At 45.4% G+C, this 15,596-nt stretch overlaps 7 protein-coding genes across 7 annotated transcripts; 3 read left to right on the forward strand and 4 right to left on the reverse strand.

Annotated features, from left to right (window-relative positions):
• Positions 1-276: 276 nt before the first annotated feature.
• N7478_002432 (YCII-like protein) lies at positions 277-877 on the reverse strand (the record flags this gene model as incomplete). The annotated part of the gene is made up of 3 exons (XM_056918646.1): positions 277-315; positions 376-572; positions 595-877. 3 exons carry the CDS (start codon positions 875-877, stop codon positions 277-279), a joined length of 519 nt encoding a protein of 172 aa, XP_056781804.1.
• Positions 878-1,327: 450 nt separating this feature from the next.
• On the reverse strand, positions 1,328-2,290 carry N7478_002433 (flavin reductase family protein; the record flags this gene model as incomplete). The annotated part of the gene is made up of 1 exon (XM_056918647.1): positions 1,328-2,290. The coding sequence occupies one exon, from the start codon at positions 2,288-2,290 to the stop codon at positions 1,328-1,330; it is 963 nt and encodes a 320-aa protein (XP_056781805.1).
• A 1,031-nt stretch (positions 2,291-3,321) lies between these two features.
• N7478_002434 (zinc-dependent alcohol dehydrogenase family protein) lies at positions 3,322-4,496 on the forward strand (the record flags this gene model as incomplete). The annotated part of the gene is made up of 3 exons (XM_056918648.1): positions 3,322-3,838; positions 3,899-4,259; positions 4,322-4,496. 3 exons carry the CDS (start codon positions 3,322-3,324, stop codon positions 4,494-4,496), a joined length of 1,053 nt encoding a protein of 350 aa, XP_056781806.1.
• A 1,214-nt stretch (positions 4,497-5,710) lies between these two features.
• On the forward strand, positions 5,711-7,592 carry N7478_002435 (amino acid permease/ SLC12A domain-containing protein; the record flags this gene model as incomplete). Its single annotated transcript, XM_056918649.1, has 2 exons — positions 5,711-6,213; positions 6,386-7,592. The coding sequence occupies 2 exons, from the start codon at positions 5,711-5,713 to the stop codon at positions 7,590-7,592; spliced, it is 1,710 nt and encodes a 569-aa protein (XP_056781807.1).
• Positions 7,593-8,805: 1,213 nt separating this feature from the next.
• On the forward strand, positions 8,806-9,606 carry N7478_002436 (ubiquitin carboxyl-terminal hydrolase; the record flags this gene model as incomplete). Its single annotated transcript, XM_056918650.1, has 1 exon — positions 8,806-9,606. One exon carries the CDS (start codon positions 8,806-8,808, stop codon positions 9,604-9,606), a length of 801 nt encoding a protein of 266 aa, XP_056781808.1.
• A 289-nt stretch (positions 9,607-9,895) lies between these two features.
• On the reverse strand, positions 9,896-11,942 carry N7478_002437 (uncharacterized protein; the record flags this gene model as incomplete). The annotated part of the gene is made up of 5 exons (XM_056918651.1): positions 9,896-10,294; positions 10,380-10,712; positions 10,781-10,937; positions 11,071-11,580; positions 11,680-11,942. The coding sequence occupies 5 exons, from the start codon at positions 11,940-11,942 to the stop codon at positions 9,896-9,898; spliced, it is 1,662 nt and encodes a 553-aa protein (XP_056781809.1).
• Positions 11,943-13,044: 1,102 nt separating this feature from the next.
• On the reverse strand, positions 13,045-14,610 carry N7478_002438 (MT-A70 family; the record flags this gene model as incomplete). Its single annotated transcript, XM_056918652.1, has 1 exon — positions 13,045-14,610. One exon carries the CDS (start codon positions 14,608-14,610, stop codon positions 13,045-13,047), a length of 1,566 nt encoding a protein of 521 aa, XP_056781810.1.
• Between the last annotated feature and the right edge of the window lie 986 nt (positions 14,611-15,596).

Here is a 15,596-nt window from a genome sequence, read left to right on the forward strand (position 1 = left end):
GACGGAATCGAAAATAATTTGGGATGAGTTCTTGCAATAACATCGAGATGTCTAGTGTTACTGAGCCTTACACAACAGATTTGGGAATCAGAAGATACTAAACATTAACGAGAACACCGAAGCTAGGGGAGACGGAGGAGAGAGAGAGAGAGAGAGAGAGAGAGAGAGAGAAAGCTGTGGGGTAAAATAGTATTACCACAGATAACAATTAACGTAAATCACGTCCATAACATCTAGTCATCAAATATTAGGGACTCCAGCCCTATTGTTCAATTATCATGGTTTGAAGATAGGCTCTCGAACAGCGGGCACATACTAGAAAGAATCAGCTTAAAGAACCGGTCTATAGTACCTTCAAGTATTCAAGTCTCTTACAGGAAATATTTGTACTTTCTCAAGATCCCGTACTCCACTAGTGGCATAGATATCCTGGCTGATGATGCCGCGAACCTCTTCAACGTTTTCGGCAGCAAACACAACCACACTTCCTTCGAACTGTTCTTCTTTTCCCTGCTCGGGATGCTCTCTGAAAATAGCGCCTGTTTTCATCTTATAAGGCCTGGGTTCCCAAACTGTAGTTGAATGGGGAAATACTACCCCCGTCAACAAGCTGACCCTGGGCAATCAAAGGCTGGATTCCTTCGTAATGGCCGCTGGCATGCTGTATTAGCGTAATCCAGCAAGAATTGAGATTATCTAAATCATCATACCCCTTGACTTTCTTTCTTATACTTAAAGGGTTTGGTCGATCTGGCAAAAGACATAGAAACTCTTTCTTCTTGCCTGTTGTTGCCATAAACCTTGAAAATTTCGTTGGGGTCTGTTGCGCGTTTCGTACAAACGCGGCGGAGTTTTGAGCAAATCTGAGTGGAAACATTATATGATGGGGAGAACAAATCAATCGAAGAAAGAGGCTACAATAAGAGCGGAAAGTTGTTTTCAAGATGTAATAAAAATATGAGGAAGTAGTAGGGTAGATCTACTTAGTCGGACCCAGACTCCGATATATCGGAGTCAGCCCCCGATAATTGTAGATGATAACATTTGAAGATGTTGGACAGCATCATGATGTGCAGCAAACATCTCGAAAGATAAGTAATCACATGCTCTCTTTGCTATCATTGCGATAATACCAGTAGTGATCGTCAAATAAGACGTTCAAAACCTCTGGATGCTGTATGCTAGTATTCTGGGTCGAATAGGCGCTATCTTCCAGAGAAGATAATGTTTTCTACACTGCAGCCCTGGAGATAAACCTTATACATAGGAGATGGGATAATTTATTTGCTTCTCATATCAAATGTACATATGTATCAGACTTGGATGTCTAATTTACATCGGGCTTTGAAGCATCTAGCTTTTGCAGCAGTTCACTCTTGGAAACCTCAACATCCCATTTGTTTCGCGGTCTCTCAAAGGTCGACACAACACGTCCGTAAGAAACACCACCAAGTTGCGCAACCGGTCGGAGTTTTTCTAGTTCTATATGGCTGTAGTCTGCATCTGCAGTCCCCTCTTTGACCCAAAATCGAGTCGCTTTGATGAGAACATTAGCCGCGATACTCATTCCAGGCTGTTGATGATCGGTAAATTCTTTGATATCGACCACTTTCCCCTCGATGCTGAAAACAGATTCCGCAACACGGGAGGGCTTGACTGTAGTACAAGCTTCTTCATGGAGGCCTGAGACATCCCATTCTGACACCCCATAAGGTGCGTCTATCGAGCTCGCATTAACAGCCTCGATCATATTCTCAGATACAGTGTTGATGACGCATTCGCCGGTTTCTTTCAGATTGCGATAAGTATCCTTTACGCGCCCAGGACGCGAGGAGAACCCGACAATAAACATTGGAGGGTCGTGATCGAGGACTTGGAAGTAGCTGAAAGGAGAAAGGTTCTTTTCTCCTTTAGAGTTGACAGTACTGATAAATCCTATAGGGCGTGGTGCAATTCCAGACACTAATAGACGATAATTGTTGATCATATGTCGGTCTGGAGCGTATGGATCGATTTCATGATGCTTTTGGGCTAGACTTGCCCCATTATCAGGGACACCCTCCCCATATTTCCACTGTGGATAAGGTGACTTCGTCACTTCAATGGGCTTTGAATGATCGAAATCCGGTCGCGTTGCCTCCTTTTCTTCGAAATTGCCCACATCTTGTACAATGTGGTAATTTCTTTGAGCTCTGGCGGTGTCGTTTTCAGATTCTACTGCCGCTGAGGTGGAGTTCATGCGGCCATTGTGTAAGACCGGAATTCGCATTCGATGATTATGGATAGACATGTAGGGCCTAGAATGGAATTAGGAGCTTGAATCTTAAGCGTGAGGAAGTGGATATTTCACTTACTGTCTAGATAGGAGACGTGCGGGAGACTTTGTTCGAAACATGCCGAATTGAGAGAATGATAAAAAACACAATTCACAATTTCTTTGGGTCATAGGATACTAAATAAAACAAGCCCTCCAAGCTATCGGCATGAGTTTTTGGAAATCAAGATATTAACATTAACACAATGATTGATAATGCAGCGGAAAAAAAGTCGGTGGTCCCATCCGACATTTTGACCCACTCACTACCCGACCCCGATATGTGCATGTTGCCGACTCAGCAGATTGACCCGGCCCGGTCAGTGATAATCAATCCAGGACAACATTTGAATCCATCAAAATCTAACATGGGCAGGTTTTTTGGCCCAAAGGGGTTTCTTGAGGACCAGGGCACGCACACAGGTTGACCTTTACTGGAATGTGCCTATCAATCAAGTACGAGTGTGTCACTACGATGAACAATTCCTACAACATAGCCAAATATTCAAATGTTTGTCAATGACGGGCGTCCATACGGCTCAGGCGATAAACACAGGAAAGCGATAAAAAAGGATTTGATTTGTTCATCACATGCACATGCGGAGTACCAATAGTTGTACATCGACATAGCTTATACATTGCCTTGGATTGTGACTGAGGAAGGTGAGCCTTAGTAATACCCTTTTGACCGTGGACAGTATGATTCGCAATCATGGTGGGTTCTATACCTTGATTCATATGAAGCTATTCCCTCTACATGGTAATTAAATCCACACTTGTGCATTTTACTAGAATGAGTTGGCCCTGAATTAAGTTCGGGAACCTCTGGAAGTGGGGAAATCGGCATATTTCCCGAAGTACCAACTAACTTTGTCCAACGATTAGCAATCAAGAAAACCCCGAAGACTAGGGTCCATCCGGTTGCTTTCTATAAGAACACCTCAAGTCACGCAACCAAGTCTCTAAAGTCTATCGCCGGGATATCTCAAAAAGAAAGAAAAGCAAATATGTCAAGCGCAAAAGTGACACACGGTCGTGCCTTTCGACGTACTGATGACTATACTCCCGGCACACCCAAATTGAAATTCGTGGAGGAAGCATTACCGCTACCACTTGCTCCCACGGCCGTTTTGATCAAGGTTCATGCCGTAGCTCTCAACTACCGCGATGCCAATATTGCCAATGGAGGAAATCCATGGCCAGTCATAGCCAATGGAATCCTGTGCAATGATGCAGCGGGTGAGGTCATTGCTATTGGTGACAAAGTCAAGTGTTTGTCTGTTGGAAATAGGGTCAGTCCCGTTACAGACACCGGATTTATCTCAGGGCGCGAGGGGAAACGATCGTGGCTGGCGGCAGATGAAGATGGTGTCATGGCGGATCATATCGTCTTTGATGAGGAGTGTCTGAGTAAAATCCCCGACTACTTGAGCTGGGTTGATGCTTCTATAGTACCATGTGCTGGCGTGACTGCCTGGTCGGCGTTGAAGGGCATGGAGATTGGGCAGACGGTGTTGATTCAAGGTATGTCTATATGAATGGATATTTGTTTTCGAATACTGCGACTGACTTATGGTGAATTAGGAACTGGAGGTGTGAGTGTCTTCGCCATGAAGCTTGCAAGAGCTGCAGGACTTCGCATTATTTTGACCTCCTCAAGTGATGCAAAATTGGAGCAAATGAAAGAAAAATATTCAAATCCACCGATCCTCACTGTTAACTATGCACGGACACCCGACTGGGACGAAGAAGTCCTGAAGCTTACCGGAGGGGTAGGTGTTGATATCGTGGTCGAAAATGGTGGAGCTGGAACCTTGATGAAGAGCTTGAGATGTACTCGACGAGGTGGTGTTGTCAGTCAAGTTGGATATCTTTCGAAACAGGTCGAACCAAATACCTTGCGCGAGCTTGTTCCCACTCTCATTGACCGACGAATCAACTTGAGGTAAAACTACCTAATACCCTTCGACAACATTCAGTGCACCACAAACGCTGACTTGGATATAGGGGCATAAATGCCGGCTCTAAATTTGACATGGAGGATTTGCATGCTGCCCTAGCTGCCGTTGAAACACCACTGAATGATCTTATTGACAGGACTTTCTCGTTTGAGCAGGCCGAGGAAGCCGTGGAGTACGTATGGCAAGGCAAGCAGATCGGCAAGATTGTGCTCCGTCTTTGAATGGGAACATCTATCATTGTAATGATTGTAGTTAGCAACTAACATAACGATGAAATTTGAATACATACCGAATTCATAAGCACTTTAATTCCTCCTTCTGGTAAATATCCTGCGTTGTGTAGATCGTGAGGACCGAGCTGACTCGCTTCCCAGTTTCATCGTTGGGGGTACATGGCGCTAACCCAATCCGGCTAGACCATCTATCTCTACTACATTAGCGTCCATCCCAGCCAACGCGTATCTTTGAGATGTTTCGCGTGTTAATGATGCAAGGGATCCCATTGCGATCAAGACTCAACTGGTGGCTGAAATCAACTGCTGCATATATGTTTACCAGTGCAGGTGACCAGACGTCATCAGTGGTCGGTAAGAAAAGGTGTGGCGGCCAGTAGCCCGTCTTAGCTTTTGAGGCTAAAAGGGCGGCTTGGGCCTTTCCCCACACTCATACACCAATTTCTCCCAAGACAACTGTCGGGTCTGCCGATTGAATGAGAAATTGCGAAAACAAGATCGGAAAATTATGCTGAATAGGTCCCAGGGGTTATCAAATGTGACAGGGTCATCCACTAGGACCGACACCAAGAATGGCGTATATTCTCCCCATCAGATTCAGCACAGCCATTTGCGGCAGGACTTCGTCGATTAAACCTTGGGATAACCCCAGCTGTCCCGATTTCCCGAGGCCTTCGGGTTCTCCCCCGAGGGGTTTGTGATCCGCTTCATCTGGGGCTATACATAGGAACAAGGGGCAATCTAGCTCTTATCTGTTCTTCGTAAAGCCCTATTACAGCTTTCCCCGCATTCCCGAACCTGCAAAGCGTAGATCCCCTCTGATAAGATATCAAAAAGTACAGAACAGTGAAGAAGAAAACGAATGGGGATATTGATCCGGCTCAGTGCTCATCACGAAATGGGTCAAAGCGGGATACCGAGCCATGCGACCCCCGGATTCAGAGTAGACTCAATGCGGCGTTCCATCGTGCTTCGACCTAGGGACCCCACTCGTTATTAGCGAATTTTATAAAAGCTGGGCTTTGCGTGATTTGAATTGGTGGTCTATTCATTCGCCCTTTGGTGTTCTTTTCACGTTTCACTTGCCCCGTATGACTTGCCCAGGCCAGGATTGATCTACTTCGTACAAGCCCACGCGATCTCAGCCCGGCCATCCAAAGCAGCACACTGGCCTTTCACCACATTGGACACCCTTGTCCAAAATGTCCGATAGCGACATTTACGAAGATAAGATGGCCCCGAAAGCCGAAAGTATTAAGGCTGGCCTAGATACCGATAGCAACCCCGCCGAGGGAGAAGTCGAAAACCCCAATGGTCTTCAACGAAGACTTGAGAATCGACAGATCCAGCTCATAGCTATTGGCGGCTCCATTGGTACAGCCCTTTTTGTTACAATCGGAAATGGATTAGCAGCCGGTGGTCCTGCCAGCCTGTTCCTGGCGTATACTTTCTACTGCGTTGTACTGGCCTGTGTCAATAATTGCATCGCTGAGATGACTACGCTACATCCCGTTCCTGGAGGCTTTATTCGACTCGCTGGAAAGTGGGTTGATGATGCGCTGGGTTTCATGGTTGGATGGAATTTCTTCATTTATGAAGCCCTCATGATTCCATTCGAAATCACCGCCATCAATTTGATTTTAAGCTACTGGAGAGATGACATTCCTGTTGCTGCAGTGTGTGCAGCCTGTATTGTTCTCTATGGGTATGATCATTTACCCTTCCCTCTCGTTTTGATTATATCGTCTATTTCTTTCCCCTCCCTTCCCTCGATAAATTTCCACCCTTCACTCGTTCGTATGCTTCCAACGATCTCTTCCCATTATATCACTTGAACATTACTCATACAAGGTCCATTACTCATCAAAATAAATTAGTCTTATCAATGCCCTTGCAGTCTCTGCCTTTGGCGAAGCTGAATTTTGGTTATCATCTGGCAAGGTCATTCTGATCTTCATTCTATTCTTTTTCACCTTCATCACAATGGTTGGCGGAAATCCTCAACACGACGCATACGGGTTTCGTTACTGGAATAACCCCAGTGCATTTGCCCCGTATCGTGCTGCTGGAAATCTAGGTCGATTTGAAGGGCTCCTATCCGCTCTATGGTCTGCTGCTTTCTGCATCGTCGGCCCTGAGTATATCTCGATGACCTCGGCAGAGGCCAAGCGTCCTCGTGTCTATATCAAATCAGCCTTCAAGACGATCTATTGGCGATTCATTCTGTTTTTCGTCCTTAGCTCCATATGCGTTGGTATTGTTGTTCCATGGAATGACCCTACCATTCAGGCCATTTTGAATGGAAACAGTAACACGAAGGGAGCTGGCGCTTCGCCTTACATCATTGCCATGACAAACTTGAAAATCACTATTCTTCCTCACATTGTCAATGCCCTTCTCGTGACATCTGTCTTTTCTGCGGGAAACACCCTGACATACTGTGCCTCTCGATCACTCTACGGTCTTGCTCTTGAGGGCCGCGCACCAAAAGTCCTTACAAAGACCATGCGAGGAATTCCTGTCTACTGCCTTGCCGTGGTGATGTGTTTCCCTTTTCTGTCATTCCTGCAGATGTCGAGCAGCACATCCCAAGTCATCACCTGGCTGGTTGACCTCGTCACAGCCGGTGCTCTAATCGACTTTTTGGTCATCTGCATAACTTATCTCCGGTTCCACGCGGCTTGCAAACGACAAAACTTCGATCGAAGTAATTTCCCTTACGTCGGATACTTCCAGCCGTATTGTGCATGGGTCGGAATTGTTGTTATGACCATTGTTCTTTTTTCCTACGGATACTCGGCATTTGATCCATGGAGTGTTCAGGGTTTCTTCCAGAATTATACCATGCAGCTTGTCGCTCCTATTCTGTACTTCGGATGGAAGCTTGCTCATAGAACCAAGATTGTGAAGCTTGAAGATTTGGACTTGATTTGGGATCGTCCTCTCATCGATGCTTACGAGGCTTCTTTAACAGATGAGCCTACTACATTCTGGGGAGAGGTTCTGCACATGTTTCGCTTCAAAGTTAAACAATCATCTAATTCCACAGAAGCTGACGAAAGCCAAGGGGTTGTTGAGAAATGATAGTTGTTTGTTTACAAGTCTAAGTTTGTACAATACTGTGTGTATACATTCGTTCTTTCCATCTTCCACTGCCGTGGAGGATGGCTGTACAAGTTGAAAGTTAAAGAATATCCTGTTGTCAAGACATGTACAGCCTTTCTCGGACACTTTGAAGTTGGGAATATCTACTAAAGACTCGGATCAGCCCACCACAGATATCTACTATATAAATACATATACAACCTGCGTAGGAAAGCCCATCGTCGTATACATACTGTAACAACCTGGAATTTCTATCTACTCAATGCATATCATAGTCTTTAAAATCAGGCATTGGCCCAACCCCTGCAAAACTCGGCCGTCAACCTAAATTCACAGAGATTATGATTATGCACAAAGCAAACACGGTAAAAACTGCCCTTGAAACAGCAAATAGCATTCCATACTAGTACTTCGGCATCTTCGAAAGCCCAATAGGGCTATCAGAAATGATGATATCACTTCTCCTCATTCGTAGGATTCACTGCACATATTCAAACTATGAAACCCGTATTCTGATACTTTATTTTGACTGCGAACTTGAAGATGGATTTTTTTCGGGGGGTTATCTGCCCAATGTTCAAAGGTGATATTAGAGATTTAAATGTTGCAAAGGGTATACTATTTACTGGGTTCGACAATGATAGAGATAAAGGGTTGATGAAGTTTAAGGTTGCAAGACTTAGTGAGAAGGAAGAAGAGTATTGGGGGAGAGAAAACATTCTTACTTTATATAGTATCACAAAGTGGAATTTCCCGTTTGCCGTTTTCCATGGCAAATCATCGATGCCCTTGTTTATCCATAGCAGCCAGTTTACTGGCTCATACATTGATTCAGCCATCACTTTCACCATCGCCTTGCTGGCTTCAAGTTGGGCAGATGCGCCTCGAAAAGAAGATAAAGATCCATATTAATAATAGTCCAATACTCCAGCCTTTAACATTTGGTATTATATTATTATGATTCTAGGTTGATCAAGTGTCCTATGGACTCCTAACGCGTTCATGCTATACGTACTTATAAGTGGCCATACCTGGCCAAAAAGGGTATAGCGTGATCTCTACCATGTTCGACCCCACAGTTCCAACTCTCTCCTCATTCTTCGCTATCAACATCAACATCAACACCAACCCCCCGTCTAATCAAAAGCGATAATCAAAATATAATACAAATCAACCACAAACTTCCACAATCATGTCCGACAACCCCGATGTCCCCAATACCCAAAAGGCCTTCGTGCCCCTAGGTAAACAAACCATTCCCCAAAATACCCCGCACCAGCTAACACACTCAGAAAACAACCCCGAAGTAATGTCCCACCTCGTCCACCAGCTCGGCCTCCCAGAAACCCTAGGCTTCACAGACGTCTTCTCAATCAATGAGCCGGACCTTCTAGCCTTCGTCCCCCGCCCCGCTCACGCCCTCCTCCTCGTCTTCCCCGTCTCATCCACCTACGAAGCCCACCGCAGAACAGAAGACGAGCCAATTCAACCTTACACAGGCTCCGGTCCCCAAGAACCAGTCACGTGGTTTAAGCAAACAATCCGCAATGCCTGTGGATTAATCGGACTTCTACACGCTGTTTCAAACGGTGAGACGAGAGCGCATGTCATCCCCGGCTCGGATCTCGATGGTCTCCTTAAGGAGGCGGAGGGGTTGAGCCCTGAAAAACGTGCAGATCTGTTATATGAGAGCAAGGCTTTGGAAAGTGCGCATGCGGATGCTGCAAAACTGGGTGATACGGCCGCGCCAGGTGCTGAGGATGATATTGATTTGCATTTTGTGGCGTTTGTGAAGGGTGTTGATGGGACTTTGTGGGAGCTTGATGGACGACGGAAGGGACCTTTGGCGAGGGGTTCGCTTGGAGAGGATGAGGATGCATTGAGTGAGACTGCGTTGAAGCTTGGAGTTAGGAAGTTTTTGGAGATGGAGGCTAAGGGAGGAAATCCTGATTTGAGATTTAGTCTTGTTAGCTTGGGACCTGTGTTTGATTAAAAAGTTTCAGTATGATGATTGATTTTATGGCGTTTATCGGTTAGGGTTTATTCTATATATACGGTGGCTAGTATGACTTGCTTCTAGTTTTACGAATATTCTAGAGAAATAAATCACGAAATTATTGATGACTATGAAATCTAATGTCTATACAATCAACCACTCATTACTAGGTCTGTAATCAATCATCGTACCCTCTTTATAATCTTTGTCCAAATCACAAGCGACCAGTGATTGAGTGATATCCATTTTGTTTTCAAAACAACCGCTTGCGATAAAGACATTCTCCCTAACGACCACTTTCCACGGCGGGCTTCTCCACAACTGGTGTATCGAGCACTGTCTCTGTCCCCGGAGCTACAGGACCACTCTCAATTATTGCCCTTATATCGCTTGTGTCAATGCTACCCTCCCCTCCAGACCCATTTTGATCTGCCTCAGATGGCATTCCGCCTTGCGTTCCCAGCGTCAAAAACGGCACCATAAGCAGTGATATGCCAGCAGCTCCAGCAGCAAACCAGTATGTACTGAGATAAGGCCTAATAGCCGAAGTAGACGACTTAGCTACCGCACCTTCGACAGATGTTGCAATACCAAGTCCGAGGGTGTTGCAAAGCTTGCTAACTGTATTGAAGATTCCACCGGCAACAGATTGTTGATGCGAAGGGAGCGAAGACATGACATACATCTAAATTCTCAACACATTAGCCACCAAGCACATGCATAACGGGTCGAGTCAACCAATCAATCAGCATAGAGAATGATATACGTACGTTGGTAACGTTGAATTGAATATCTGCGCCAACGACCACAAGTATTAAGGCAGGGAAGATAAACGCCCAATAAATCGAGTCTTCCTTCATGAAGCTTAATATAAGGAACGCAGCGGTGTATGCCAATGATCCGATGCCGGTCAATATTGTGTTGCTGACACGGTGAAGGACTAATGCGCAAATGATGTTTACTGTGACACCACTGACAACCATCGGCATTAACCTTGCGGTAATCGCGAGTGCAGAAAGATGCTTGACTTGTTGGAGGTAGAGGGAGAGCCAAAAAGTCACAGCAGCGAAACCCATGAAACCAAGACAGAAAATTCCCATAAGCTGTAAGATTGTCAAGTTAGCGATTCGCTGGATTTGCAGTTGTTGTAGATGAATGTGGCTCGACATACCAGGGAGAAGTTCCGATCTTTCCACACCCATATCGGCATCAGAGGATATTTTGCGATAGACTCCCAGTATATGAATGCTCCTATCAAGAAAAATCCGACGATGAACAAGGCGAGTACATAGCCTGTTTTCCAACCATCGGGTGCATCTCCGGCCAATCTGCATTCGTTAGCCAGAATATTCATATATAGATACAAGTACACATAGGAAGGGTTCGTTGAAGCAATTTGGTATAGAGGGCGCGCAAAAGAGAAAGAAAGAAAGAAGGAAGGAAGGAAAAAGGCTCACTTACGACATCGAGCTAGAGAAAAATGCAAACCCAACGATTATCAAAGCTGTGCCCAACAAATCAAACTTCCTAAATGCCTCCACACTGATAGGTGTTTTAGCGAACGTATCCGCCGGCACAGTCCAAACCGTCAAGACCGTAAAAATGGCGTAAACAACAGCAAGAGCCCAGAACGACGCGCGCCAGTTGGACTCGTGGGAAGCGACACCCGAAATGATCATACCACCCACAAATCCAAGCGGGTTCCCAGCACTGAAGCAAGCAAAGGCACGGTTCTTGCGTTTGGAGGGTTTCTCATACACAGCACCCAGCGCACCTACAGCAGGTGGAACTACTGCAGCAGCGAAGAGACCTAGGATTCCCGAGAAAACGTCCAGATACATAGCATTTGTAGCAAAGCCAGCGATTAAAAGGGATATGGAAAATCCAGCCATGCCGATAATGAAAAGAACCTTGCGGCCAAACATATCGGCGAGTTTACCGAATGTCAGGAGGAAAGCACCGCTGCTTAGTCTGTTTGATTAATATTGTTAGCGACTTCTAGCATAAAAATGAAGGCTAGTTTCGTTGGAATCTAGACATGAAGGCCATCATAAATAGAAGGGTACGTACGAGGCTCCTGCATTAATCCACGTAATTTCTGCTGAGTTCATGTGCAGATCCGCTCCAATTGATGCAGTCACACCGACAATGCTGCCCTGGAAAAACGATTGTTGTCCGATGGCCATTGTGGCTGTCAACACGAATAAGCATTCTTGGATAGTCGAGCTGAAACAAGCAGGTCGTTGTGCGTAGTTAGCTAGCTCATTATCTGCTAGCGTGGTATCAGGGCCTTTTTCTTGATCGTGGGCATCATTGCTTTCTGGTTGTGACATGATTTTCGGCCGTTACCGTTATGTTGCACCTCACGTGTGAAACGTGGTCAGTGTTTGAATGGGAAATAGGGGCAGAGATTCAAGAAGAAGAGTAAGGCGAAAGGCGAAAGGCGAAAGATGATCCGAAATCACGATAGCTCCGGGGTTTTTCTGGGGCCGATCAGTTCATTAGTATAGCTTGATAAAGGAGAACCAAGTGGGGCCGAGCATGGAAATGTACGTGTGTTCGATTCTTGTACTCATTTCTCGCTTTATATCTATTTTTCTTTTGGTTCTCGATTGCAATCCTTCTCATCCGAAGTTGCACCAATTCAGTATACATATGCTACATAGCCAATTATACAAGAGTATTCCCAAGTGCTCAAGCACATTTTGTGCTGAACAATCGACTTTTGGTAAGCCGCGGCCATTTTCCGCGATGTCTAAGCGGGTGTCACTTTAGCCCCCAGCGGTGACCGCCTCTACCTCCCCGGTATCCTGCTGCTTGGCAATGGCCCTAGTCAAGGTTGTAGCCCGCTCGCGACCGGTTGACCATTTTGAAGAGAACAATGAAGGACAGAAGAGGTTGGGAGAGGTTCTGCAAATGTTTCGCTTTAAAGCCAAGTGATATTTGTTTGTCCACTGAGTCTAAATATGTACAATGTTGTGTGTACATGTATACATATAATTATCCATTTGCGCTTTCGTGTCAAGTTCGGTGCTTGGGGACACCAATTTCTGCAAGATGAGGCGCAATGTGAGTAAGCATTTGCTCTTTGGTGGACGCTGAGCAGAACTCAAAAAGCTTTTGAAAAACGGTGTTACCCAAGTAGCAGACGAGAGTTCAGCAATCTCAAGGATATTGCGCCAGCTGTTTCTTCAATTTCCTGAATGGAGCAGGCTCCATAGATGGCCGTGAAAGGGTAGCTCGCGAAAATTCAAGCATCAGATGTCTCCCCGAATATTTGGAAGACCCCAAATAGTGGTCATTACACTCCGCTTCGTATATTAAAGAAATGCGTTTCAACTGGGATCATGCTCGGTCGCATGTATTAACATCGGCGATGTATTTCGGTATCTCCAAGAAAAGCGAACGCTTATTGATGATTATAGATCAGGCTGATCAGATTGAGTCATCCTGCTCTATCCAATGATTGCGATCATTGAATTTCAGAACTTCATTTCCGCAAGCCCACCACTCGGCTGTTAAGTTGCGAGCAAAGACTTCTAGAGCCGAGTATTCGAGTAAAGATTCCAAGCCTCCCTCCTTCGATCTGGAGTTGAACAATAATCGCTCAAATATTGGCTTCAAGTTTGGCTTCCGTGAATGCAAGTCCGGAACAGCAGCGATCACTCTTCTAGGGATCGTACCCGGGTCTACGCCGAGTAAATCATCTTCAGCACTCTGCACCGTAGACCCAAGGTTTATATCCAAATCTGGGATCATGGAGGTCTGGTATCTTCGGCCTATGACGAGAATCTCATATGGCTTTCGCCAGATTCCATCTAGTGGACAAACAGCTTCTCCACTAGCAGTGGTCTTAATCCAGATCCATTCCTCGTAAATAATGAACCCAGATCCCAGAAGTGCTTCGTAGGCAACTTTCCGCGCTTTTTCGGAGTTTGTGATCCAAATAGCTGCAAAGTTTTCTTGGCTTGAATTTTGTTTGCCGTTCGGTGCCAAGGGTGGGAGTGCTGACGAAAATAAGTTCTCTTTGGTGTCACGGGGTGGCCGGTACGCGTGTACACGCAGAACATCACGAATCCACTTGCTCAGTAAATCCATATCGCTGTATGAATGCGTTTCGTACTCTCTACTTCGCTTGACTGAACGGTTTGGCCAGGGCGGATCGAAGAGTATCAAGTTGAAAAGGTGGTTGCTGGATAATCCAGGAATGGGATTGTCGAGAGGTTCTTGTCGTGACAATGGAAGCGTACAAAGTGCAAAGTTTGAATGAGGTGGAATCGTGCATTCTCTTGAGTAAAATGATTCGCTATCTTCATTATCCTTGCTAGGGCTGCCAATTAATAAAGTCGCGTCCTTCGATGATGGATTCTTTACCACAGTGTTGGTAAGCTTGCTGACTGAAGGAAATAAATTGGAAGATGTGCAAGATAAAATCGTTGGCGGCTCATTGATTGAAAGTCTTAGATCGTTGTTCAGTTCATCTTTGACAGTGAACTCTGCAACACATTCGCTCGTCGAATGTTCGAAAATCCGTTTCCTCTTGGTAGCAGATGAGAGTTCATCCAGTTTCGATTCCTCTTGATGTCCCCGATGTCCCTCTTCATGAAGAACTCTAGGAAGACACCATCTCTGGTTATGAGATTTATATTCTGCTCTGATCTCATCCAGTGCACTAGCCACGAGTGGCAGAATAAACTGACCATGAAACCGCTGTTCGCTCGACGAGATTCGAGAGAGCACTTTAGCACGTGCAGACTGTGTTTTTGGCTCTGTAGAAGAATCATAGGACTTTTCTAGAGGAGAAAGCGAGAGAATTGATCTATGATTCTTGGTTTTGAAATCAACTGATTCTGGCGATATTTGGAGTTCCCTGATGTTCGTGCCCTGTGATAATCGTTGTGCTTGGGCGATTGAATGTGGTATATCCACTAATAGAATTGTGTCATCTCTAGTATGAAACAGAATTGATTCATTTAGATCCTCTTGTCGACAATCAGGCATTCTGACTATAAACCCAGACACTAGGCAACAATCAGACAGCGCTACATAATTTATATTAGGCGTTATAGTCAGGTGACTCCTCCATTACTGTATTTACAAGGGCGGTGTCTCTTCTAGGCCCTATATTTCAGGCAGAAATCCAAAACCAGAGAATTGCTAATACCACCCCTCAAATGGCTAAACCCACCCCTTCTAAGCCGCTTTGGGAAATTCTGCCGTATTTGTAATATGAGCCCTTAACAAGGCGGTGTAATTTAAAATGGGCGGTCAGGCGAGGTCCAGGCGGATCCCAAGCTTATGGGAGCAGCTAGGTGCCGTTGAAGATGCTGTAGATCGTGAGTTTTATGAGCAATGGTCCCAACAAGGCTCACAGCAGCCAGCAACTCAGCAATCGCGGAGGAGACCCGATACGTGTGGAAATTGGGGCGTGGAGGGGCATAAAAGGCCTGGATGTCCGCAGATCAACAGATTTGCCAGTTAATTCGACTGAAAATGCATTTTCCGGTGTTTTTAAAATCAGCCCCTGTTTCCTCTTTAGGTTAAGCTTGGAATGAGATAACTTGCTTGCATATTAAATGTCGTTAAATGTGTGGTAAAATGGAAGCTTTTTACGTGGAGATTTAATTTAATTCTGGACCGTATTCATGCTGCCGGCAGAAAATTGATGCCTTTGTGCCTCGTGGTATTACAAATACGGCGGTGAGCTTAGAAGGGGTGGGTTTAGCCATTTGAGGGGTGGTATTAGCAATTCTCCAAAACCAGCTTTGGCTCCAAATGAAGCCAAGTGTCTGACTAAAGGCATCATATCAACAGCTTCTGGGATTCCCATATATCTTGACTTGAAGATATGATACCAGGACTGCCTGTATGAATGGGTCGATGACACGCGACTTCAAGCTTTTTTACTGCAGCAGGAAAAGACTCTGAAGCATAACAACGAGGCCAAAGCCTCTGTCTCAGAACAAAGTCCTAGATTTGCAACTTGT

This window comes from Penicillium angulare (genome assembly GCF_028827245.1).
Source record: "Penicillium angulare strain IBT 27051 chromosome Unknown utg000003l_segment0_segment0, whole genome shotgun sequence".
In the NCBI taxonomy this organism is placed as follows: Eukaryota; Fungi; Ascomycota; class Eurotiomycetes; order Eurotiales; family Aspergillaceae; genus Penicillium; species Penicillium angulare.